We start from the raw sequence: 25,962 nt of genomic DNA on the forward strand, positions 1-25,962 counted from the left end.
AGTTCATAATATTTTGTAAGTTTAGCCGTTTCAAAATCAACTTCAGACATACGAGTTTGAAGAAGGTAAAAGAGTGTTTAACTGTAGTTCTATATTGAACTTCTCTTATTAGATACATTGACTTAAATTTACAAGTTGCAGGATTGTTTTTCTTGGTGCTTTGCTAATTACAGAGGGACAGCTTAAAATAATTTTCCTGTCCAGAGCTAAAAGATGCTAATGACTAGTTAAATTTGGATTCGCGAATGGAGGTAAACTCCTTGAACACAAGGAGAGACCTCACAGCTATACACAAACCATCTGTAATGTGGAATATATTTCTTCAACTTGATCATGGGATTTGTCTCCTACAGAGAACTCATGGACAATTCCTTGGAGCTCAATCCTACTGCTGCCAACAGTTTTCTTCAGGTCCTTTTCTTTCATTATTGTTCGAACCCTTCTAACATAGTCCCACTTACCAAATTGAGCATATATGTTAGACAAAAGCACGTAGGAACTTGAATTATGAGAATTTAGTCCAACTAGTTGCTTATCCGTTGGGTCTCCAATGTGGACGTTTTCTTGATTCCTACATGAGCTTAGCAATGTTCGCCAAACTACATCATTAGGATGGATTGGCATTTCATCGACAAATTTGATGGCCTCTTCCACATGCCCTGCTCGACTAAGGATGTCAACCATGCATCCATAATGCTGGAGCTTAGGTTCCATACGATGTGCCCTTCTCATGATCTCAAAACAGATCATGCCTTCCTTTACCAGTCCAGAATGAGCACAGGCATTCAAAACCGCAATAAATGTGATATCATCTATATCTAGCGAAAGTCTTTCCATCTCCATGAACAATTCGAAAGCTACGTCCCCAAAGCCATGAATAGCCAAACCACCAATCATAGCATTCCAGTGATCAACATTTTTTTCTTGGATGTCATTGAACACACCCATTGCACTATCTACGCTGCCACATTTTGCATACATGTCTATCAAAGCTACACCAAGCTTTCCAGCCACAAGAAACCCATTCTCCTCTATACAACAGTGCAGTGCAATCCCTTCATCAATATAACCTAACTCTGCAACTGCAGAAAGCGCAAGCAACGTGGTGGTACTATCAGGAGCAAGACTACTCCCTCTTAACATATCGTGAAACACTTTTAATGCTTCAACGCAGTGCCCATTCTTGACATACCCAGCCATAATAGCATTGCAGGAAATCACATCTCTTACAGGCATGTCATCAAAATAACGTCTTGCAATATCAATCTTACCAATTTTTGCATACCCATCTACCATTATAGCCCAGCTAACAACATCCTTCTTCGGTATCATGTCAAATAAAGCAGTAGCCTTTTCAGCGTTTCCACTTTTAACACAACAATAAAGCATCAAATTCCAAGAAACCAAATCCCTTTCGGGCATTTTATCAAACAGTTCACAAGCAACATCAAACCCTTGATCCAATTTGACATACCCAGTCAGCATAGCATTCCAAGAAACCAAATTCCTCATCTCTATTGGCATAAAATCAAACAAACGACAAGCAACATCAAGCATTTCACATTTCACATACCCATCAATCATAGTATTATACGAAACAGAGTCTCTCATACACATTCTATCAAACACGTGGTGGCCATAGTCAACAAACCCACACCTCACATACATGGAAATCAAACAATTTTGCAAAAACACATCAGACCCAAATCCTATTTTCCTCAATAACCCATGAACCTGCATTCCTCGCTTAACAAAACCCATTCTTGAACACGCTTTCAAAACTATAGATAAAGAATACTCATCCACAAAAACCCCATTTTCAAGCATCAAACAGAAAACTTCAAAAGCCTTATACGGGTCATTTCCATGTGAAAATGACTTCATTATGACATTCCAGAGAAATGGGTCATTTTTATTTCGCTTTGAACAACAGAAATCGTCAGAAAAGAAGAGAAACCGAGCGAATTCAACGATGGGTGTGTGAGGGGAAGAAGATAACTTCAAGATAAGTTTTGTGGTAAAAAATGGATTTTTTACAAGTCCTGTGGTTATCAATTGAGCATGAATTTGATCAATGTCCACTTGTGTTTTGCATTTCTGGGAGAAAGTCAGTGTTGGGTGTGCTAAGTTCCATGCTTGACTTGAATTTGCTACAAGAAGCATCAGTTTTGGTGCTTTGAATTCTTTGTTCTTGAGCTATGTACAAAGAGTCAAGTGTTCGTTAATTTCTTTAACGGCCAATAAAGCGGTAAAGAGGATTGATAAGTGGATTTTGTCAGTAATTGGGCTATAACGAATGTCCGTCCATAAAAATATGGGAACTACATAAATAGGCCGCAAAATACAAAATAATTATAATTCTATAGCTCAATATAGACTAATTCAGTAAGTATCCATACACCTAAAATAAAGAGGAATTTTCACATATAGCCACTCAAAAATAGCTCAATTACTCTCCATAGTTATAGTTTGATAATTACAATTCGTAGCTACATGTTATAGAGAGGAGAGAGGCGAGCGAAATTGGGAGAGAGTAGAGAGGCGAGCGAGAGAGGTGAATTGTATATATATATCGGTTAGATAATTGTATATTATACATATGTATTTGTATATATGGCAAGCGAGATTGGGAGAGGGAGGAGAGAGGCGAGTGAGAGAGAGCAGAGAGTGGAAGAGAAGTGAATTGTATATGTATATTGGTTAGAAAACTGTATATTATACATATGCATTTGTATATATGACAAGCGAGATTGGAAGAGGGAGGAGAGAGGCGAGCGAGATTGGGAGAGGGAGGAGAGAGGTAAGCGAGAGAGGGCATAGAGTGGGAGAGAGGTGAATTGTATATGTATATCGGTTAGATAATTATATATTATACATATGTATTTGTATATTCTGGCGAATTATACATATACAAACGTGACTAATTATACAAACTCGAAGTCAACCCACATAATTAATGTCTAATGTTAGTCACGAGTGGTAATTATAGGAAGCTATAGCTATGATGAGTAATTAAGTAGTATAAGTTTGCTTAACCGCGCAATTTTCCCTAAAATAAATTGCATTCCATGTCCTCCTTTAGTTTAGGTCCAATTCCCTTTTAGCCTCTTTAAATTTAGGTCTAATTTCGCTCCAGTCTTTTAAATTTAGGCTCAATTCTTTTGTCCTATTAATTATTTTTTATCTTTTATCTCATTTATTGTTTTTGTCCTATCATTAATTATTTTTGTTCTTTCTCATTTATTAGTTTTTTTTTATTTTATCATTTGTTATTTTTATTCTTTTTTATACTATATACTCCTATAGTATCATTGATTAATGAGTAATTTCTTAAAAAAAAATCTTAATGATACTATATATATATACACTCTTACGGTATTAATGACTATGAGTAATTTCTGAACAAGAAATTTTAATTATACCACAACAATATATAAATATACTTGTATAATGACTAATGAGTAGGGTGTGAACAAGAAACCTTAATGATACCACAAAAATATGTTTATACTCTTATAGTATCATTGACTAATTAGTATGGTAGTATACATATATATATAAAATATAAGTTTAGCGAAATAATCAGTTGAGATATTTATTATAATTATTTAAGAGAACATCAATATAAAAGAATATATTTATTTATAATTAATCTGTATTTATGAGACATTTGCTAAGTTTCCCCGGTATGAATTGGATAGTCGGAATTGTATTGTTGGGTCGTAGAAATTGGATTGCTGTGTCGTAGTGAATTGGGCTTCGATTCAACGAGTGGGGAAAAATAGGGGTTGCACAAATAGGACAAGATATATATATTGCAATCCTAGCCGATTTAAATGGCCCGAATTAATACTAATTAATTAACAGGCTTATTAATTTTAATAAAATAAAATAGTTTATTTAATTATAAACTAAATAACTCAATATATAAACTTTTAATTCAAACAATACTAATCAACAAAATATTTAATTAAAAATAAAATCTTTTGAAATGATTTTCAAATATTTATAAAAAATTATAATATTAATGTTAAAACAACTTGAAAGCATTTTTGAGGAAAAAAGAAGAAAAAAAGATTGTCCATTTTGTTTTTATATAACCCTGTTAAACAAATTTTACTCGCTGATATTATTTTTATCGTCTATCGATTAAATCAATCTAGGTCCGCCCCGAGGAGGAGATCAAGATTTTAACAGATCCTGGCAAAGCTACGTACTAGCAAACAAATAAAGACACTATAATTACCATTTTCCCTACTTCTTCTTAATAATTTACAAAGTCTAGACTACTCTGAAATTTACAACAATTACTAGCAGTCAACAAAGTGGGATGTAAAAGGTACATATAAATTCCACCTAATGCAAAAATATCTCGTGAGATATATAGTCGAAGAGTGAACGACATTAACTGACTCGGACACCACTATAGTACTTTAATTTGTATTTGGAGAAGTGCTGACCCTGTAAAGATGTTCTTCCCCAGTGCATTCATCAACTTCAACAACCCAATGACTCCTCCTTCCACCACCAATATTTTTACCTTGTGAAACCCTAATTTTGCTAACTAATAACCCTTCTCCAATTGGTAGAAAATAACCTTTGTGATCAAAACTTAACTTAGGTCCTTCATGTAGGGCATTGTACCCTACAATAAATGCACTTTTAACATTAACACCTTGTTGTGCTGCTTCAAACACTAGTTGAAAATCCTCCAATTTGCAATCAATAAGTACAAAATCAGCTCCTTCATAGTTACATGCCAATAATGTTTTAACATCATCACCAATCACAAATTCAACAATTTTTGCATAGTCTCCCAATATTATTGTTTCTTTAATTGCATGCATTTCTTCCTCGCTACGTAATATACACACTACCCGGCCACCCGTTTGATGAGCCGCTGCTACTAACCCTAGTAGCGCGGATCCAGGGTGGCCGGAGCATGCCATCACCATGAGTTGTGAATTATTTCCACCCGCCATGGCTGATATAAACTCCGTTACATCAGGTGCTTTTCCTCTTTCACCCTAAATTTCCATAAATTCAAAACAATTTTTTTTAGTATATAATTGAAGATATATATACAAATTGTACAAGCGATCTGAACAGTAAGGATTCATATATTCAATTCAAACGTGTGTTGAATTGAGCTATACTAGCAATTATAATAAGTGAGTACTAATAATACTTACCATTTTGAGAGTTGTGAGAAAAGCATTGGTAGCATTTTCAGCAGACCAGCAATCCATTAATTCTTTCACAATTATGCTATAAGTGTTTTTTGGACTGTTTAAACAAAATTTATAGGAAGAGCTTGATCTAAATTTATAGTCAAGGAGACGAGATTAATTACTTTATAATTAATAATGAGGTTAACTTAGAATAAGAGTAATTGCATCGGAACAACTGAGGAAGGTATTTATGAGAAGTTTCAGCCATGCCAAATGGCATTAATTATTGAATCAAGATTTCAAATTTATTGACTAAACTAGAGAACGTCACTTTCTTAATAGTGTGTTACTTAGGAGTGTATTTTACGCGTTCATTTTTACTATTCACTATATTAAAAATAAAATATTACTTTTACTTCTCTATTTTAGGTATAAAAAAATGATTATTTTTCCTATTTTATCCTTGAAAATAATTTATTCATTTTCCAAGTCCAATGAAACTATACATAATTAATATGGATATTTTGATAAAATATTTACTTTATTTAGGTATATTTCTTAAACGGAAAAAGGACAAATGTACCCTGAACTATCGTAAATGATATGTAAATACACTCCGTCATACTTTTGGGACATTGGGCCCCTGCCGTCTAAAAACTAGAACATATATACCCTTTATACTAACTGACATACATGTATCATAATCTTATCCACCGACCCGACATTCATTAAATATCGGATCAACGGATAAGATTGCGCCACATTTACCTATTTAGTCTTCTGTTAGAGTGAAGGGCATATATACTCTAGTTTTGGACGGCAGGGGCACCAATATCCCAAAAGTATGACGGAGGGTACCATTTACGATAGTTCGAGGGTATATTGGTCATTTTTCCAAATGTTAAAAGAATTGTAAAATCTATTATAGACAAATAAAAATGAACAGTTGAAAAGTTATATTCGTATCAATGTATGCAACGAAGTAATAAGTGCATGCCATACACAAAAAGTTTATCGTTTGATCATGATTAATTCAACTTTCAAAAAAATTCTTTTTTCTATTTCAATTCAAATGGTGTTGAAACATTATACATTACTCTTATTTAGTACTTTTGTTGTCCCAATCTATATGGAGTAGATCAAGATATGAGGATCAAAGTACTTAAGTTAATTATGAATACAGATATAAATTCTTCAATTTTTTTTAAACATAATTTTTATATATTTGAAAACGGTACGGAAAGCATTATAATGTAACATAGCTAATAATTCAATAAACAAAAGTTTGAGAAAATTATGATGAAAGAAAAAACTATTTTACTTTTTAAATAGTACTTAACACATTTTATATACTTTAAATAAGACGAAATTAAAGGAATGTTAGCTCTATTTATCACTCAATAGTGGTAATTAAAATGATTTGATGTACACATACCAAATAATTAGTTGTTCCAATATTTTATATGTTTATGTTTCTTTCACTAAATTAATTATGGTTAATCCATTAGATACGTAGTTATTAGGACGACGAAAGGTTACGTTTGAAGAAAATTGATTCAATCTTTATATTTATTTTTTTGGTTAGGTCAAGTCACATGATTCAGCTCAACTCTTTCTTAAGAAAAAATATTAGAAATTCTATTTGTTATTTTTCTCATGCATGCTTTCATTGGATCAAATTAAAATTGTGGTCTTTTTCTTATGGAAAAAAATAATCACTTTAGTCTCTGAAAACGGAAAGTATCTTTCTTCTCATTTTGATTTTCTATGGCATGGCAAATAAACTAAGATATATATTTGGAGTAGATAACACCTAGCTAAACTACTTAAAGTATTTATATAGATAATTTTTTTAATTGAATTAGGTTTGTTTGGACTTCAAGCAAGTAGGTAAATGCAGCACTAATAAGTGCTCTTAATCCACAATTACGTACTTTTCAGTTCTCCTAATTAAATGACACATACAAAACTTTTTCTCTATTACGTATTCTTTTACTTTTTCCTTTTTAACTAAAGTATGACATTAGTTTAATATGGCAGGGCTGAACTATGATGGATATCGATTAATTATTTTTTTTTATAATAATATATCTGAATGAACAATTGGGCATACACAAACTCTCCAAAACTCTTTTTTTTTTATTTTAATAACGGTAGTATCCCAGCTAGCTTGATACATTTAGTCTATTTCAGTGAATATCGATCGATATCTTTTTATTGATAACAGTCACGAAAAACTTTATCGAGTAAATTGGTTTATATTAAGATCAAAATAGGCTTACTCAACCTCAAAAAATAGTTCAAGGGATGAGGATTGTCAAATTTGAGACAAATTTGCCCTTCTTGCACCCATCGATGTGGAATAATTCAATACCACCTAATCCACCCACTACAACAAAAATAACTTTTAGCGGCAATAAATATACACATTAATAAAGAGTGCTAAAGTCTTTACCGGCATTCGTTAAGTGCCATTAGATCCAATGTCGCTAAAGCATTTAGGAACATATACAAAGAGAGCTAATTGCCGCTAAAAATAAATATTTAACGGCACTTAAAAATCATTTTGATGTAGTGACCGCGATCAGACATGCAAACTTGAACGTAGGTAAAGGCTCAACATTGGGTGAAACAAGAAGTATTTGACTGAGCCCGACTCCAACAAAATGTTAAGAAAATAGACACTAAACCTAATTCAACCACAAAACTAGTTCAAAAGATGAAAACTATTCAAAATATATAAGGAGGCGAATTTGCCTAATATTCACCGATGAAGGATCAACAATTTAGGTAGATCAAAAAATTAGTCAAGTGAATCCATATATGATCTTAATTCTAATATTATTGACATCTAGACTATACTATTTCCTAATTAATTACAAGCGTAACAAATCATTAACTTTTAAATGACATGAGTAGTGACTACACAGTATATACCTAACGCAAAATTAAATGCTCCAATTTTCAAGTGTGAATACTGTTAAATTTACGATTATAATAAAACATACGATATTATGTGGCTATTTTCAAAGTCACACACGCATACACAAATATAGTCATAATATATTATTTAATTAGCTATTTACGTAACCCTAATTAATTTAAACATCTATCCTTTTTATTCTGATTTGGTGGATTTTTTATTTTAGAATTCTTTACTAATTATAAAGGATCTTTCTATAATTTTATTCTGACAAGCAACTTGAAATTGGTCTACATACACTTTGTTTTGACTAAAACCTCTGCTACTTACTTATAGGGAGGCATGATCTATAATTCTATATATTTATAATTTATAATTGATTAACCAAAGTTCTCAACTTTGTGGGAACGTAATGCAGAAATGTTCTTTAATTTGAGTGTCTATTTTAATAGTATAGTCTTTCTATTTTTTTTTTAAAATGACTTTTTTTTCTTTTAGTACTTTTTTAATTTTAACTTTCTGCATGACAGAAGAAATTTTATTGCTATAAATTACAATATCGTTCACTTAAAATTAAATTTTAAAAGTATGATAGTCAATTGATTATTTCTTAAAATATTTCCAAATTTAGTCTTTTAATTAATTGATTATTTCTTAACGGAAAACTCAAAACTAAAATTCTCGAGGTACGTACTCTCACGTGTAGTTTTAGCTGTAATGTTTTGTTCCAAGTGAATCATACTATATTTTGCTGCAACCTAAGGGAAGAACAATCCTCATATTTTAATTTTCTACCAATTTTTCTTCAGACAAGTTGATCAAATGTCTACGTTATTTTATGCACAACCCTACCTGCTTGGATCCTGTCATTCTTTTTTGTGCTTCACGATCAAATATTCTAAATTAGCTGACTCGATTAATTCAAATTTACAACACACCAAATAATACCAGTTAAATATTACTCCAAAGGATAAATTATAATTGAATTCATCATCTAAACTTCTAGAATTACTTTTTGAGTCTTTGACCCAAACGTTGTCTCCCCAAACTTTACTAACCGCTGGTTTGAATTTCTGACGGTATAGTTTCATTCAAAATTTGAAAAAGAGTTCTTTTTATTTTATTTTTCCGTATTAAGTTTTATTTTGATTCATATTAATTTATACTAAATTGATTCTCGTTGAGTTTTGTAATTAGGTGAAGACTGCAATTCATAATATTCTGCTTTGACGAATTACGTATCATCTAAGCTTACAGTACCGTTTTATATGATACATTAAGATATAATCTACATTAAGTGCAAGAATAGAATCACACTATAAAATAGCATTATAATTGATATGGTATAGCTGTATTTATTATCCAATGAATATGGAGGGTGGTTAGATTCAGCCCCTCCATTATCAATTTATCATTTGTCAAAACGCAATCACAAATTCTATGAATAGTAATATTCTTATTATTTTATCTTTGGCTGATTTAAATCTTCTAAATATACACAAATACATCGATAAGCAGAGCCACCCCTCTTTAATTCTTTCTATTTATCGATTTAAGTAATAGATATCTACTAGTGGCTAGCAGGAAAAATGAAAAGAACACCAAAACATCCCTAAAACTTGCAGAATTCGTTGATAATTAGAATAGATACGTAGATCACTCACACAGTACATTACTCTTGACTACTGATCAAATCCAGTTTTTTAACAGTCTTACTGAAACATGCTCAACGCGAACCGACAAGAGATACTAAACTCTGATAATAGAACAGGTCAAAACATATAAGTAGGCTACACTGGTAGGATATAAGTGGTACCACTAATTTCATCATCAAAAGAAGCCTCCCTCTACTCCACCGGGACTTTTCTTGTGGCTCTCCTAGAAGAATCTTCCCCTGATTCACTGACTTGCGCCACTGGTCCTGCATATCCATAGTACTCCAGAGCTGGATGTTCATAACCACCCAAACCCCTCCAATTTGCAAACTCATCCCACAAGCTGCTTATGGACCCTACACATGTTGAATAGAATGTCAAAATACTCTAGCAACATATCAGTGCAGTCTGGTTTACACAAGAGATTTAGCTCCTTCCGTCAACAGTAGCATTCTTGTGTCGAATTAGTTGAATACGTTATAACATGTATTATTGACTTCTGGGTCAAAAATCATACAGCATAACCATAATACTCAAACAAAATGTGTATGTTCAAATTCTCTGACTATAGTGAACACAGGAGCTCATATAATCCTCGGTAACTGCATTGGGAGATCCACTAGTGTTACATCTGTAATTGAAGCAATGCTACACATTTATCAGCAAAAGATACCTACTCATGACTTTAGTAATCATAGTTCAGTCACGAAGTTATGGTCTTGTTTTTTTTTTATCTAGAAGCTTCACGTCAAATATGGTCTTCTTGCTGGACTCGACTGGCTAGAAAGTTCTGTTATCAGTAAAGTATACACTTTTTTGTTTTGAATAGGTGCATTTATGCAGGGAAAGTTTGGATAAATCATTAACTCTTATAGCTGTTATAATGTTTCTAATCTGAAGCAGCTACAATTTGCTCCTTTTCTTTATGAAATGAGAGTCTATGGTAAATAAAGTGGAGAGCCAATGCAATGCAAGGAGAAGCATGTCAAGCATTACTTCTGCTTCTTGATAGCTAATTTGGATGAAGACACTAACAAGCATATAAAAAAGATGCAGTAATCTTCATATGTCTAAACACACAAGAAATTAGTGAAGATTCCCAAAAAAAATAACATAATTAGTTGTTTGAGACATGAAAATGTAAAGCTTCAACCTTAGGTATGTGGGCGAATTTTAGGCTAGAGATATTTGTGCTCCACACTGATCTCAGGTGGCTTTGATCTTTTAAATGGAGTAAGGATCAGCCTATATAGCTAGGCTGCTCGAGGACTCATATTATTTCACCCACTTGTCTTCTTCTGCTCCTGAGCAGTGTTCAATCACATCTTTATGGTAAATACATTGTTGTCAATTTACCCCATCAGAGTTCCGAAGTAGTACTACCACCTATTTGTTTTCTTCTGCCTCATAATCAGTGATCTACTAACAAACAGATTAGCCAATATTTACTAGGACACAAACAATTCATATGGACTTAATCAGAATACCCATTTCTGTTCATTCTCTAAAATGTACCGTATCCTAAACAGGCACTAAATCGCCTTTGTTTCAAAGAAGTTAATAGCTTCTGCCAAACTGTTCATAGCAAAATGAACTGCCTGCTTTAAAGAAATATGATTATAGCTAACTAGAGAGTCCATTGGCTGCAACACCATTTTGCATCTATCTTGTGAAATGCTGAACAATTAGGTTAACTGGAAAATCATGTTAACGGGACAGAAGCAGCAAAAGTTTAAAATCTCTTGTTCTTGTATTTATGTATGATGTCTGGATATGAATGACACAAACTTGAGAAGATAGAACTCAAACAACCTACCTTGATTCTCCAGCAAGCTGAAACCCTTATCCCATCCAGGCAAATACTTATCAGCATTAGCTTTCCAATTTTGTTCAAAGTCGCCAAGCTCATCTAAATGTAAACCAAATATCATTATATTAGATCTCCTGTAACGCATTAGGCATGTCATCTATCATGCTGTTGAAATGAAAATACCTTCGTCGAGATTGTGCAAAGTCTGCAGTGTGTCCTCTCGCCCATCTGAACTATGCTTTGTTGTGACAGAATGGCCCTGCATAAAGTTCACGAGTTGATGAATATAATCAGGATGACAATGCACGCTTTAATCAATTTATACAACTTCCGAGTGTCGTAGAATCCGATAACCTGACAAACACCTAAACGAAGAATTTCAATCTCGAAAGAATTTACATCTGAAATAACCTAAAAAGTTGAAGAGGACCAATGAACTGTGCTCCTTAACTATACATTTATTAAGAAGAGAAATACCTTGTTGTGAATCCCTTTGGAGATTGTGTGCAGAGACTCCCCAATCGTCTTGTCCTCTTCTTTCATTTCTGCTAGAACCACCTACGCAGAAAAACAAAAACATAACAATTATGTTTAAAACAATGTAATAAACTAATAATCATGGAAGAAGTAAGAGTAGGTACTGATCTGATCTCAGTAAAAACTACTCACCCCATCAGGACCAATCATTCTACCTTCAGAGCAAGTATAGTACATTCCATTTAAACCACCATAAGAAACTCTGCGGTAGCTGAAACTCTGGCTCCCTGTAAAGTAATATCACAAACATTCCATAGACACAAAACTTGAAATGTATGCATAACAATAATCAGCTAAGCTTAACACTAAGGAGTCGTTTAGTTGGTGGTTAGAGTTCTGCAAGTATTAATAACATAGGAATTAGTTACGCGGGTATTAGTAATGCAAAGATCAGTTATGCAGTGTTAAATTATTCAAGTATTAGCAATACATAATTTCCTTTGTAACTTAATGTTACAACGAAACACTCAACCAACAAACCACTGTATTATTTTTATACAGGGTAATTTTATGCTGGGATTAATTATGTCGTAGAATCAACCATACATACAACCCCTAAGTTAAAATAAGAGCACTAACCATTTGATTTTTGACTAGGTTTCTTGTTCTTAACAACCAAGTCTTTTGTTGGTTCAGAGTTTTCCTGAGCCTGACCACCATCACCTTCAGGATTTAACTCTTCAATGGTAATTTGCTTCCGAGAGTCTTGCTGTACGTCAAACGGGTCGTTCCAACAAAACCAACCACCAAATGGTTCAGTGAAAAATGGATCATCAAAAGGGTTTTTTCCACCAAATAGCTTCGACATTATTCACTGTTTCAAGAAGATGATCACTGTGAACAAACCCCATAAAAAAGAAAGTACAAACCCCAAAAAAAAGAAAGTAGCTACCTTTTCACTTCTTGAATAAAAAACTTAGAAACTTCATTGCCACAACTGAAAAGAATTTCCTAAGTAAATTTCAAGATTCAGAATTGGGAAAATCAGTTGAAAGAATTCACCTTTGAGAGCTTCTGCTACTTGCTTGCCTCTGCTTCCTTGTGTGTGAAACAGGTAAAAGGCAGTGCTTTAGTGTATAATATATGGTCCCCATAGTGAATATGAGTGAAGCTTCTTGAATTTGCATTTTTTGCCAATATGAGATTATGAGTGAAGCTTCTCGAATATGCATTTTGCCAAACTATTTTGACCAATTACTCGTTTGTTTTGTAGTACTATTTATTTTGTTTTGGTTTCTAATTACACCAAACTCTTTTGGAGGTTTAAATTTTGTACAAGTACCTCTATTTTCTACAAACAGAAATAGATCGAAGTACTGTTGCTTTGAAAAAATTCAATGAAGAAAAACCAACTATTATATAGTTAGGGTCAAAAACACACTTAAAAATCTCAAATTTTTATATTTCATACTTAAACTATCAAATATATAAATTTCCTTCATGTTTATTAAAACATACTTCAACTATTAGTTGTTCACTTCACTTTTCCTACCTAAATGATAAAAAAGTGAACAACTTATAGTTTAAATATGTTCCAATAAATATTTGACAAGTTCAGATAAAAAACTAACACCTAATAGTTAAGTAAAAAACTCAAAAAATTGAAATACTTTTAAGGTATGTTTTCGACATTCCATAGCGGATACTTTGACTAAATATACTTGTTTTTTTCTTCTATATTGCTTGAAAGAGTACTATTTAATCAATTGTATTATGTGAAGTCGAACAAAAACATCTCTGGATAAAGCATTAATATTACAACAACCCCAGATACATCGATCCCTTCTTTATAGACCTACGACTGCTTTTATTACCTCTCACCAAGACCCTAAAGCAACTACCAAATATAGTATAGTCCTCTACTTCTCCATTCCATGGCTCGATATCAATCCGGTGAACACGTACATTCACTCTATGTACATTCACTCTATATTGATCCGAACGACCTTCTTTGGTCTTCCACTTTGCGTCCCTGACTGAGCACTGTTGTTACTTGGTCTCACACCACTAAATGGATCTCGGAATCCAGCTTCCCAATTCGTCAGCCAATTACTGCTTGTTCCTGCATAACCGAGATAGTATACTATTATGAGGATCATTGAAGCTTTAGTTCCCTTCAATATAAGAAAACACATCATTCCTAAATATCTGAATTGGCAACAAAAACCTACAGGAGATTGGCTGGTCCAAGCTCATTTATGATTTTTGTCGACTTTGGGGGTAAACAATTTTGTAATTGTAACTAATAACCCATTAACAAAAGATTTCAAACAGGTATTTTCTGTGCCAGGTTCTTACAGAATTGATATTCAACGGATTAGCAACTTGAGAGTGCAGTAAATTATGAGTGAAGAGTATTAGCAACAGATTAAGAAGCAGCCCTCTTCATCTGTACCAATTGTTGACGAAAGGTGATCAATTTGTGTTCAAGTAATTCTTCACAGAGTTAGTTGCCTTACTTACTACATTTGTATGTCACTACGAAGTATGATTAAACGCTCTTCCGTATAAAGATGAGGAAAATCCAGGATTTTAATACTATGGGTTCACGACTCGTGTTCTAACCAATGAACCTATCACCTAGTTTGAGTTCTCTAGGTTCATAGTTTAGTATTTTAAGCAATTAAAAAGATGTGTGTTCAAATGAACCCACATCCATACTACAAGATCCACCAGTCTCGAGCCAGCTCAGCTTAAGTCTGGCGGTAGGAATGCAATAAAATAAACTGAGAAGACTGCAGAAATCCATCAGATATGTGCAAATTTAATCTGGACGTAGTCCTATTTAACATGAGTAGAGAAAGGCATATCCTTTTGCTTACTAACCTGCATTCGCGTGGAAATCAAATCCACTATTCCAGCCAGGGATTTCGTTATTAGCATTGCCATTCCATGTCTGTTCAAAGCCAGCTAATTCATCTGCACAATAAAGAAACAAACAACACAAGATGAAAAATCTGCAGTCCAATGGAAAATAAAAACTGAGCATCTAAGCAATCTTATTGAAAATGCTACCTTCTTCTAGATTATGCAATGTCTGCATTGTATCCACCTTACCATCTGAGGCAAGTTTCCTTGTCAACGAATGCCCCTAGGAATGACAGAAAAATGTCAATAAGAAACTCTTTTGTATCCGTCAAAATAAGGTCTCTGTTAGGGCAAAAATTCAAATACCCCCCAATAATATAATACACATGGAAACTATGTTTTAGAATTTCACATCACTGCTACCACGGACAAAGTGGTGCCAACCTAGGAAAAGATTCATTTGAGAAAAGCCAGACCAATTAATGTTGTCCGCTTGTGTATCGATATTGTAACAGATTATTAGATTATTAGCATGCATCTCTCTGGCGCAGAAAACACAAGAATTAGAATCCACTAAGATGCACATGGCAATCTAGGAGCTCAATAGTTAGTAGCCAACTCTTTTAATCCTCAAAACCACATATACTCTCTCATTCATTTTAATCTGTCGTTTAAGGTTTTTGCCTACCTACTATGAGAATCATTTGATAGCATTAATCATAAGGAGCATTTGACTAAATCACCATCACCTCTTCCTTAAATAAGTAAATTAATGATTATATGCCTTCTTAGAATAGGAAGGACACTGCCAAAAGTATATGTTCAATAAAACATGTATTATAAAACTTCAAAACATAAAGCAGATCATAGGTTCTTCAAATATTTTAAGAACACTGCCAAATATCTAAGACTAATAAAACATATATTATACCTTATCCTGAATTCCTCTGGAAATTCTATGTGTTGCTTGACCAGTTGTGCTATCTGCTTGCTTGCTCTCCTCTAACACCCTCTGTTTAACAACACATACACTGTCAGAACTAGTAAGAACAAGAATATCAACCCAGGATACCAATTGAAGAGAACATACTCCATCATTTCCAGCCCTCCGTGAGGTGGTCGCAGTGTAATATGTCCCGTCTATTCCACCATATGTAACTCTTCTATAGCTCATGCTCTGAGGCTTCGATTGCGTTCCTTCCAATTTCATGTCTTTCATTCCACGAGTCACATCTTTGCTTATGATCTTGCTGCTCTTGCTATGGTCTGCAGCATAAGTAGGATAACCAGCATGAATTCTACTATGGACAGACACCATAAAAAACGCGAGTAACTTGTTTATAGAACTAGTTATACCATTCTATCATGGGGCAACAGTGAGGAGATCAAATTCCTCAAGGACACACAGTGTAGCGTAATCTGTTTTATTGAATCTAGTTGAGGATAGAAAAGTTACCATCAGTTAGGTCTTCAGGATGTTCAACAAGTGGATTTCTGTTAGCATAAGCCCTATCTCTTTTCTTCTTAGAGCCATTCACGTCCCCGTTCTCCTCATCTGGTTCTAGCGGTGCATCTTCGTCGTCATCCTCCGTATCAATCTCTTGAATGACTGGCCTATTAGATTCATCATCAGAAGGAGTTATTGGATGTAACATGGAAGATTGAGACGGGCGAGAGAAGAATGGATCATCGAATGGGTCTCTTCCTCCAAATCCAAATATACTTGACATTATGCCTCCAAATCGACTGTTGAAATTGTCCCCTCTTCCTCTCTGCATATTCTCACAAACAGCACACTCTAGAACTTCGAAAAATTGTGCGTAGATAGCTAGACGTTTTGTATTTGAAAAGGAGGTGGTGTGAGAGTGACACGTGTTGGGGGTCTAGATTCTTCCCTTTTTCTGTTCCTCTTTCAACTCAGAACCTTCCAGTCCTCTCTTTTCTCCATTTTCTTTGGACATATATAATATAATATAAAACTAATTAAAATGAAAATACATAAATATTGAAGTTTAAAAATCATTCAAGAATTAATTAAATGTGTGAAGTTGTTAAGAAAAGAACATTATTAACGGAATATTTATCAATCATTTTGGCAGGCTATAAAATAAAAAACTATATACCAATTCATTCTAGTTAAATAAATTTTATGAGTGGAAATATCAGTTGTGTATCAAACTTTTAAGTAAAAATATACACATCCTAGTATGCAACTTAGATAGAGTGACAATACCGGATTATGCAATTTTAAGACAATTCCAAGAGAGATTAGAACCACTTTACACAAACAATTACGAACAATAAAATTACATTTTAACACTGAAATCAAAGATCAAAATCTACATTTCTAATCAAACAGTTGTGATGATCATCTTACAAGAAAACCTGTAGTCAGACTTGAGACATAAGCAAAACTTCTATCTTACAGAACCCATTATCAATACATCATTGCATCATTTGGCTATATCCTCTTTGTGTAGTTTCTGCACAGCGCCAGTAGATGCGATCGCGGGATGGGCATCATTAGGTACTACTACTCTATGATTGTTACAAAAAACATACTCAGCTTGGTAACGTACTTGATGACACCTAGAATTCTTGGGATTCGAGTTCGGGCTTTGATGGGTATTCAAGACCATGAAGAGCAGGCATCCTTCTTAGATCTTCTTCTGAGTAAGAGGGGATGAACCAATACTGCTTGTCCAGGCCAAAAACCTGATGCATAAAATTACAACCTTAGAAGGGTCAAATGAGATGGATGTAGATACTCAATAAAGAACTCTAGCTAAAAGACATCAAACAACTGTACATGAATCTTAGGAGTCACTAAAACACAGGCACACAGCCTATGCTACAAAAGCTTGGGATTTGGTCTTTCCCAACAATAACTTGTTTTGCTGTGGCAAACACCAACATCTCCTTTCAAGACAAACGTTTGAATACTCGGAGGCCCCTAATGCATTCTTTATATGCTCCATATTAATGAACAGGGAATTCAACAAACTGATCCTGTAGATCTTTAAAGGAGAGTGTATCAAGGACCAGTGCCAAGTGTCTGGAAAGTGTCGGGCAGGTAATAACTAAGTTCACCTGAGTGATTCAAACAACTAAAGGTATGTGAAGGTGATAGTCAACAGAAATACTTTGGGTTAAAGGTTAGGTGAGTCAGACCCCACCACTTACAAACTCTCTTTTCAGTATTTTGGTACTGAGGTTTCATGCATATCTTGTCTCCTTGATTAGGTTCTCCATATCCCTTATCTTTAATAAAAGCAAAACAAGATAAATAGAAGTACCATTGTTTTGACCAGGTTGGTTCCCCATATGCTGAGGCATATCATGGATTCTATAACTAATGTGATATAATGCTAGAAAACAAAGACAATTGAGATACAGCAAGCAGGTTAATAAGGTATAATCAAGTTTTGCTCCAAGCTTTTCTATATATAAAAGGTACAAGCATACATCGATGTATCACTTCTTTATATGATGTCCTCACTTTTCAGAAATTGATTCAAACACAGGTGGTAAGCATGAGTAGATATACACGTTCTGAGTAACAACTGAATTGGTGTTAACTGCTTCCTAACCCTATATAAAGAAGTATTCCTCTTTTCCCCTTTATTGCTACGGTGAAGCTTTCAGTTCGATTCTCTACAAGTATATGTTAGATTTAACATAATTGCCATGCGCAATTGGAAGTAGTCGACCCAGTCTCAAACATACAGACCCCAAAAAATGGAGAACATGGATAGCACCTGGTAAAAGAGATTACCTCCCTTGCAACATTACCAAATTTTATTTTATTTTTTAAAAAAGAGATTACCGCCCTTGATCTTGTACCTTTACACGAGTTTTTAATCTATAATTTAGATCATAATGCTACATAAGACGCATCAATTTTTACCTTGCAACTGAGAGCAATCATGGTAAAAGCATACAATTGACTATCTCAATCTTTTCCAAACTTTACTAACCTGTTCAAAATTCCTCTTTCGACCAAGATCATAACGCCATTTTGGAGTGGTCTTCTTCTCATATGCCTGCAAGTATAAGAAGTGTTTTAATGCGGCAAAGAATACTCAGAATCCTGTCAGTAAAGGGGGGAATTAACTGCGGAAACTTCAAGTTCAAATATCTTGAGGGATTCTCATTTCTTATCCAATACATTTTTCATTTGTGATTTATTTCATACCAAGGGAAGCACAAGCAGTGGCCTCAAAGTAGCAGTTGGTTCATGAAACCTAGAATCCGAAAATAAGAGGTTGAGCTTCAAGCATCTAATTGGAGGAAGGCTTATCATTAGAAGATTTAGTGCCCGTTTGGATCGACTTATTTTAGGTGCTTTTAAGCCAAAATAATTTTTAAGCAGTTTTGAAGTGTTTGGGTAAAGTTAAAAAGTGCTTATAAGCACTTATTTTAAAGCCAAAATAACAAAAATAAGCCAAAAGCCATAAGTTAGAAATCCTAACTTATGGCTTTTGTCTTATAAGTCATAAGCCAAAAGCCAATCCAAACAGGCCCTTAAAGATGTGGTTTCTTTAGGTAAACCATGTAGTTTAGTGCAATAGCCACGGCAAATGTATTTTCCACCATTTCAGAATGGAGTTTGAAGGGCCAAAGTCAGATTTTAAGTGGCATCGGCAGCAGAAGGATTCTATGCAAGGAGGCGGCCTCTAGTAATTGTGAGGCATAGTGATAAAAGAGAATACAGTCCAAATATGGATAAGAAGCCTATTAAAAGGGTAACCAACTTTATATTTTCCTCTGCTATCCTGCCCAAGTCTGGCTGAAGAAGAGTTACGCGATCATTTTCTCCCTTGGGAAGCCACCAATGGATCCTCCAGGTAAATGAAGTTCTTCGTAGATTTGAGTTTTGAAAGTTAAAAAAAGATGTGGGGAAAAGCAAATATGGACGAGGAATCTCTCTACTTCAATTTTGTTTGTTTGTTTCTGTTAAGATGTCCCACATCGGTAGAGGGATGGGAATTTGGTCTCCTTATATGGACTTGGACAACCCTCCCCTCATGAGCTAGCTTTTGGGGTTAAGTTAGGCCCAGATGCCATATCTTTACATGGTATCAAAGCCAAGGCCCGTCCCAATTTGTTGTTCACCGATGATGGGCCCCCATTTAGAAGTGTTCACGCTCCAGCGTGCGGGGGAGTGTTAAGATGTTCCACATCGGTAGAGGGATGGGAATTTGGTCTCCTTATATGGACTTGGACAAACCTCCCCTCATGAGCTAGCTTTTGGGGTTGAGTTAGGCCCAGGTGCCATATCTTTACAATTTCTTTTTGTGGGGTGGAGAAAATATGAAGAGTCTGACTCTGACCTCCGTGATTTTGCAAGAAAACGACTTTTATGAGGTGGTCAATCAAAACGAGCCAAAATAAACATGCTTAGACAATTGATCTAGCAAACAAACCTTCCTGAACAGCTAAACCTAAGACATAGATAAACACCAATTTTTAGCAATAGTTTCCCTTTACGATAAGTGATAGCAGTTCACCATTAAACTTTGAACCCAAAAGTCAGAAAGGCGTAATACCTCAATGGTTGTGGTATTACCAGCCACCAATGATATGTGCATGATCAGAAATCCCAATACACTCAAAGCAAAAGCAAGATTGAAGACTGCGATTCACAAGAATTGTGTAAATAAATAGGAAATTGCATACCTATGTAAGAGAAATCACAGGAGGCAAAGTTTGGGAAGCAGGGTTTCTACACCTTACCAAACGCAAGGAAAGTGGTAGCAAGAGTGCCCGGAGTCCCAGGTATCTCCCCATCACTGAAGAATGCAATAAACTGTGGCAGTAATGCTAGAGTCACAAGAGTAGTCTCAAGGAACGTGTAGAACTGCATAAAGGAAGACATAATTAATTTGGGAAGAAGGGTCAATAAAGTATTTATTGTCAACAAATGGAACATTAATAGTGGATAAGTATCTCCATTGAAAATTGATAAATACAATCAGCTAACAGGAATTCACAGGCATAACATGCAGAAAATAAGATGGGAACTATTAACTCAATATCACAATGCAAGTTAATTGGTCAATCAATTAAGCATCGAACGCGAACTAGTAGGTAGCTGCATCATGATTTGATTAGTTTTAATCTACCCAACAGCCTACACAACTCTGTTTTATCCAGTCTTAGTGCCAGCTATGCAAAGCTCACACAGGCAGAGTTGGTAATATAAAAGGAAAAGTAAAATTTGGCAAAGAACAAGGTTACAGAAATTTGAAAATAATTCCTCGCTATGGTCACAATATATTTAAATATGATAATGCTCTGAAATTAATGCAAGTTAAGTGGTTTGTCAGATCTTCCAAATGAAAATAGCCAGTTCTTTCCACACTTGTACAACTAGCTGGATAAAAGAAGTCACAGCTCCTCATGATTGTGCACTGTTGGATCAATAGGTGAATATGATTTTCCAGTCGCAGTTCTTTTCTACTGTCTGTTTAGCTTAAGAAGTTGGTCGAAAACAAAACCTTTACAACTTTGTGGTATATCCATTGAAATACCGAAAAGGGTGCAAACAGTGCAACAAGGAATAAATTGCATAGCAGAAGGGATAGTAGGTATTAGAATAGAAAGCTAACAGCAAAGGCTGAGAGCAGTTGGTGCAGAAAAACCACAGAGAAATTTCATATTTGCTGGTACCCTATCAATTTTGCTAAGGTTGCTGATAGTAGAATATTATCAACTATAAGAATAGTGAAGCTTACCAGAAAAAGAAGGAAATACTTGTAGTTTAGTGCTCCAACGCAATTGACAACCCACACGCAATGATGGTCCATCTTTAACACACATCTTCCACCTAAAACACGGAAACATGAACAGCTCAATCTCAAATTGGAAAAAAAAAACAGAAACAAAAATCGTCACAGAAGCTGCATAACAAGAACTCACAAACAGAACAATGATGGCACCGAGGTGGTTTCAACTGGTTGCACTTTTTACAAAACCGTACTCTTGGGTTGGTTGAATCAGCTGGTGAAGCCCCAAATTCAGATGCGGTTAATGGATCAGTGTCATCTCTTTCTTCATCCAAGTCTGGCTTCCAATTTGGAGGTACACTACCAGGATCCGTAAAAACGACAGAGAAGTAACTCCACAAAAGCATCACCAACTGCAGTTATTAAAGAACAACAACTCCTTCAGCTACAGAGTATAGATCACTATGCATCCATAGCCTAATTTGACTTTTATATAAATTCCAAAATTAGAAGATATAGAATTTCTAAGTGGAGAATAAGATTTTCCATGATGGTTAATAAACACTACTTTTCCCACGTAAAGTTAGTGAATAAATGATTATATAATCACGAGCAAGGAATATCATCTCTATGCTAATGAGATCGAATCAAACTCATATTTTGTTAGATACTTTCTGTGAATGACAGCCAAGTATCGCAAGTGTATTGTCGATCTCCATCAACGTAAAAAGACCTATCCCGGAGCGCTTCTTCAATAATTGGCATTTTGCATTAACTATGATCGTCTTCTCAATGCTTAACATGACCTAACTTGACATAGAAGGTGTATATCTTGTGCGCACGATTATTGATACCTTCTACGATCCGATTGGTCCCGGAAGTTAGATGACGCTCTTTGGGCGTATAGAACTGCATTCAAGACCCCGATTTGTATGTCCCCATATCAATTGGTGTTCGGTAAGTATTGGTAGAGAAAATTTACCGTCTAAAAAAGAAACTTATAATTCTTCAATGCAATCTAAGCTACAAAATGAAATTTGCGGACAAGTATGTCTCAATCTCAAACTAGTTGGGGCTAGCTATATAAATCCTCCTACCCTTTTAGTGTCAACAACATATATATCGACAAATGAATTTTAAAAAATATGTTCTCAATAGAATAATTATTGTCTAGAGTCATCCTCTTCAAGACAGAGCCCATGCATGATGAGACACACGCCTTAGGGGCTTTGGTGCCTTAACTTAAGTGTTATCTAAGCGTGTGAAAAGCTCAGCTTATTTTGCACTTAGCTTTAGTGCTTACACGCTAAGTTGCTTGGACTCTGGTGCAAGTGTCTGATACGGGTGCGGATCTAAAGGTTGGATCCTTCGTGATCTAATTTTTAAGATTCGGGGAAATGGATCCATGTATGGATACGGGTGTGGGGCTTCGCCAAAAAATAATTAAAATATCTAACAATAGAGTTATAAAACCTAAATTATGAAATATTATGTGGAGAACTTGAGGAGAATCCTGGAAGGAGATCAAAGGAAAAGGAGTGACATAGAAATTTTATATAAAATGTATTCCATTTCTTCAATTTCACCTTAGCTTTTGTATTGATTACATAATTCATTAACATTGTCCAGATTTTGGTCAAAGTACCCAAAATTGGATGACCAAATCAGACACGGATCCCACACCCATGTCGTGTCAACACGGGTGCGGCACCAAAAGTGAAGAGTCCGAGCAACTTAGCTTACACGTCACTCAAACTGAGCATTTGATAACAACTAAACATCCACTCCATTTGACCGTGTTTCATTTCGCTACTCGATATTTATCTTTCAGGACAAATTAGGAGTTCTGTGAAACATATCGGATTCTGTAAATCTCACACATTATCCCTACACTATCATCAATTTCTGACCAAGCTAAACACTCTAATGTAAATTCAAGTAAGCATGATACATAAAAAAAATTAAACTAATATCTCAAATACCTTACTTTACAAAAATCCCAAGAATATGCTCGTACATCCTATCAAAACCCAATACATCCACACCATTTAGCAGCACTCTCCTCAAAGAAGTTCAGTCAAATAAAACACCCAAAAAGAACATTCTTTCCAATTTCCTCACAAACCCCACATACATCAAAATTCCTTTCCACCCATTAAAACCAATGATCAATAAAGGAAACCCCAATACAATAGAAGTCAAGAAATTTACCAAACAATGGAACAAGACAAGTACGGCAAGCGCGATGAGGGCATCCAAGATTCCAGAGCCACTGATGAGGGTGGGACCATAGCTGGTCAAAACGACAGCGTAATATGTAACACCGACAACGCCTAGGACCAACAAGATCATAATTGATCCCAGTCCTCTTAGGGCCGTACAGAATCTGAATACGTTCCAAGCCATCACTGTTCCAGATCTATACATACTAAAATCTCTCAAAAAAATTCACACGAAAAAAAAGAATTACACAAAATAAGAATCAAAGGGGTTTGATTTCGTTTTGTTCTTGAGTGTGTTTATTTTATTAAATTTGGTTTTAATTTCTTTAAAATTTCTTCTTTTTTTCGGGTTTATGGATTCCGAGCAGAAAAAGTGGAATCCATGGTTGAGGAGAAGTGAAATGATGGGGAAGAAGGGAAACTGAGAAGGGGAAGGGTAAAATTGGAATTACAGCACCCATTGTATTTGATAGTTAAGCTTGGCTAGTAGTTGGAATTACCTCATCTTAATTACATCATTATCAATAAAAATAAACGTATTTAATAGTCTAAAGTCTGAAGTATTTAGATTTAGGCTTCTATTAACTGTGCATAAATAAGGTTAATAGGAGTTTGACAATGAATTTTTTTAAGTTGAAGTTGTGTTTGGCGTAGTATATGAATTTTCATTTTTTAGAATTTGATAAAAATCCTTAGTTTTTAAAAGTTAGCAAATAACTTAATTTATTTTTTATAACTCCACTATTATATAAAAAGTAGTATACAATATTACTATTGAACATTGAAAACAATCACATTGAACTATATTTCTATCTCCCATAACATCACCAATAAACCACGATTTTCACTATTAAAACAAGTTCGAAACATAATTTTTATTAACTTGCAAAGTCTAAGAAACAAAATCAATTGTTAATAAATTAGTGTAAATCCACACCACTTTAAATCCTGGTTGTAGTTGGCATTTTTTTCAAAAAAAAAATTCATAGGTAAAATAAATGGGATGATTTTTATATATATAAAAAAAATTACGAATAATTTTACTATATCACCCTTAATTATTAATTATTAATTGTAAGTCAACTAATTAATAAGAATGTGTATCCGTAATCGAGTATATTAAGATAGAGTATTTAAAAAATAAATTAAAATTACAAATAGAAATAGAAATTACTTATGCATTTAATTTTATATAAATTTTAAAAAGAGAACAAACATTATTGTGACCTATTTGAAAAAAATTATCCTCGCCTTACTAAGAAAGAGAATATTTTTTACTTGAAACGTGTATTTTTCAAAATTCTTATAAGAAAATAAACTTAAATTATTTAATAATAATGTTAATTATTAGTAATAGGTGTACAAGTTTTTTAAGAACACAAGAAAAATAGGTGTATCATGTTGGGTCTTTTAATTTGATTTCCTATCTGATTGATGTTGAACATTTTTAGTATAGTTTATATATGGATTCATATACCGCGAGATTTATTTTTAAGAATAACTTTTTCAATAATTTATTTTCTTATTTTTCAATGCTTGAATTCAAAACATTTGATTACACGCAATGCTGCTATTGATGTCCTGTTTGGAGTTGATAATGCACGATTAGTTGGTCGCCAATTGCAGCATGTTGGAGTGACCAACATGCACGTCCAATTCTAAACAATTATTGGTATCAAATATACTACTACAAATTACTTCCTCGTATCCTTAACTTTATTTCCCCAACAACTTTCAATATATTATATAGTACTAAAATAAAAAAGCAGTACCAATAATCACAATTATATTCACATGATAATTTCAAACTCAAAACAAATAAGTAAATACAACTTAACGTGCAAGATAATGTGATTTATACATATTCAACTTAGGGAAAGGAGATAGAGAACCTTCACTGATGTTTTACTCCATCGCTCATCAATAAAATATATCCAATAAAATTCAATTTTTAATGATAAAGACGAAAAATTATTTCAGTTTACTTCAACAAATAAATGATACTCCATGTATGTACAAAAACGAATAACGGTAACATGCTTTAATATAATTTCACAAATAGAATACGGAAGAAAAAATAATAGAAAAGAAAGGCACGGTTAGAGCTC

General features: G+C 34.1%; 5 protein-coding genes across 6 annotated transcripts; all 5 read right to left on the minus strand.

The window, feature by feature from the left end:
- Positions 1-103: 103 nt before the first annotated feature.
- On the minus strand, positions 104-2,226 carry LOC125816168 (pentatricopeptide repeat-containing protein At2g45350, chloroplastic). The gene has a single exon (XM_049495759.1). The coding sequence runs from the start codon at positions 2,161-2,163 to the stop codon at positions 286-288; it is 1,878 nt and encodes a 625-aa protein (XP_049351716.1). The 5' UTR covers positions 2,164-2,226; the 3' UTR covers positions 104-285.
- A 2,163-nt stretch (positions 2,227-4,389) lies between these two features.
- On the minus strand, positions 4,390-5,249 carry LOC125816081 (uncharacterized). The gene is made up of 2 exons (XM_049495675.1): positions 5,193-5,249; positions 4,390-5,027 (listed from the first exon to the last, which is right to left on the minus strand). The coding sequence occupies exons 1-2, from the start codon at positions 5,247-5,249 to the stop codon at positions 4,434-4,436; spliced, it is 651 nt and encodes a 216-aa protein (XP_049351632.1). The 3' UTR covers positions 4,390-4,433.
- Positions 5,250-9,726: 4,477 nt separating this feature from the next.
- On the minus strand, positions 9,727-13,160 carry LOC125815634 (uncharacterized). 2 transcript variants are annotated; one of them, XM_049495155.1, is made up of 7 exons: positions 13,099-13,160; positions 12,676-12,910; positions 12,229-12,323; positions 12,037-12,117; positions 11,743-11,818; positions 11,566-11,658; positions 9,727-10,105 (listed from the first exon to the last, which is right to left on the minus strand). In XM_049495155.1, the coding sequence occupies exons 2-7, from the start codon at positions 12,902-12,904 to the stop codon at positions 9,942-9,944; spliced, it is 738 nt and encodes a 245-aa protein (XP_049351112.1). In that variant the 5' UTR covers positions 12,905-12,910; positions 13,099-13,160; the 3' UTR covers positions 9,727-9,941. The 2 variants fall into 2 exon arrangements, with proteins under 2 accessions (XP_049351112.1, XP_049351113.1); XM_049495156.1 differs by having other exon boundaries at positions 9,886-10,105; positions 12,676-12,930; positions 13,099-13,156.
- A 582-nt stretch (positions 13,161-13,742) lies between these two features.
- On the minus strand, positions 13,743-16,705 carry LOC125815677 (uncharacterized). The gene is made up of 6 exons (XM_049495207.1): positions 16,361-16,705; positions 15,995-16,170; positions 15,836-15,916; positions 15,112-15,187; positions 14,923-15,015; positions 13,743-14,158 (listed from the first exon to the last, which is right to left on the minus strand). Exons 1-6 carry the CDS (start codon positions 16,680-16,682, stop codon positions 14,019-14,021), a joined length of 888 nt encoding a protein of 295 aa, XP_049351164.1. The 5' UTR covers positions 16,683-16,705; the 3' UTR covers positions 13,743-14,018.
- A 519-nt stretch (positions 16,706-17,224) lies between these two features.
- Positions 17,225-24,233, minus strand: LOC125815438 (probable protein S-acyltransferase 14). Its single transcript, XM_049494907.1, has 7 exons — positions 23,844-24,233; positions 21,826-22,045; positions 21,642-21,733; positions 20,641-20,764; positions 20,454-20,539; positions 18,882-18,947; positions 17,225-17,619 (listed from the first exon to the last, which is right to left on the minus strand). Exons 1-7 carry the CDS (start codon positions 24,057-24,059, stop codon positions 17,494-17,496), a joined length of 930 nt encoding a protein of 309 aa, XP_049350864.1. The 5' UTR covers positions 24,060-24,233; the 3' UTR covers positions 17,225-17,493.
- Between the last annotated feature and the right edge of the window lie 1,729 nt (positions 24,234-25,962).

Source organism: Solanum verrucosum, unplaced genomic scaffold (genome assembly GCF_900185275.1).
Source record: "Solanum verrucosum unplaced genomic scaffold, falcon-dt-bn FXZP01000261.1, whole genome shotgun sequence".
NCBI classification, from domain to species: domain Eukaryota; kingdom Viridiplantae; phylum Streptophyta; class Magnoliopsida; order Solanales; family Solanaceae; genus Solanum; species Solanum verrucosum.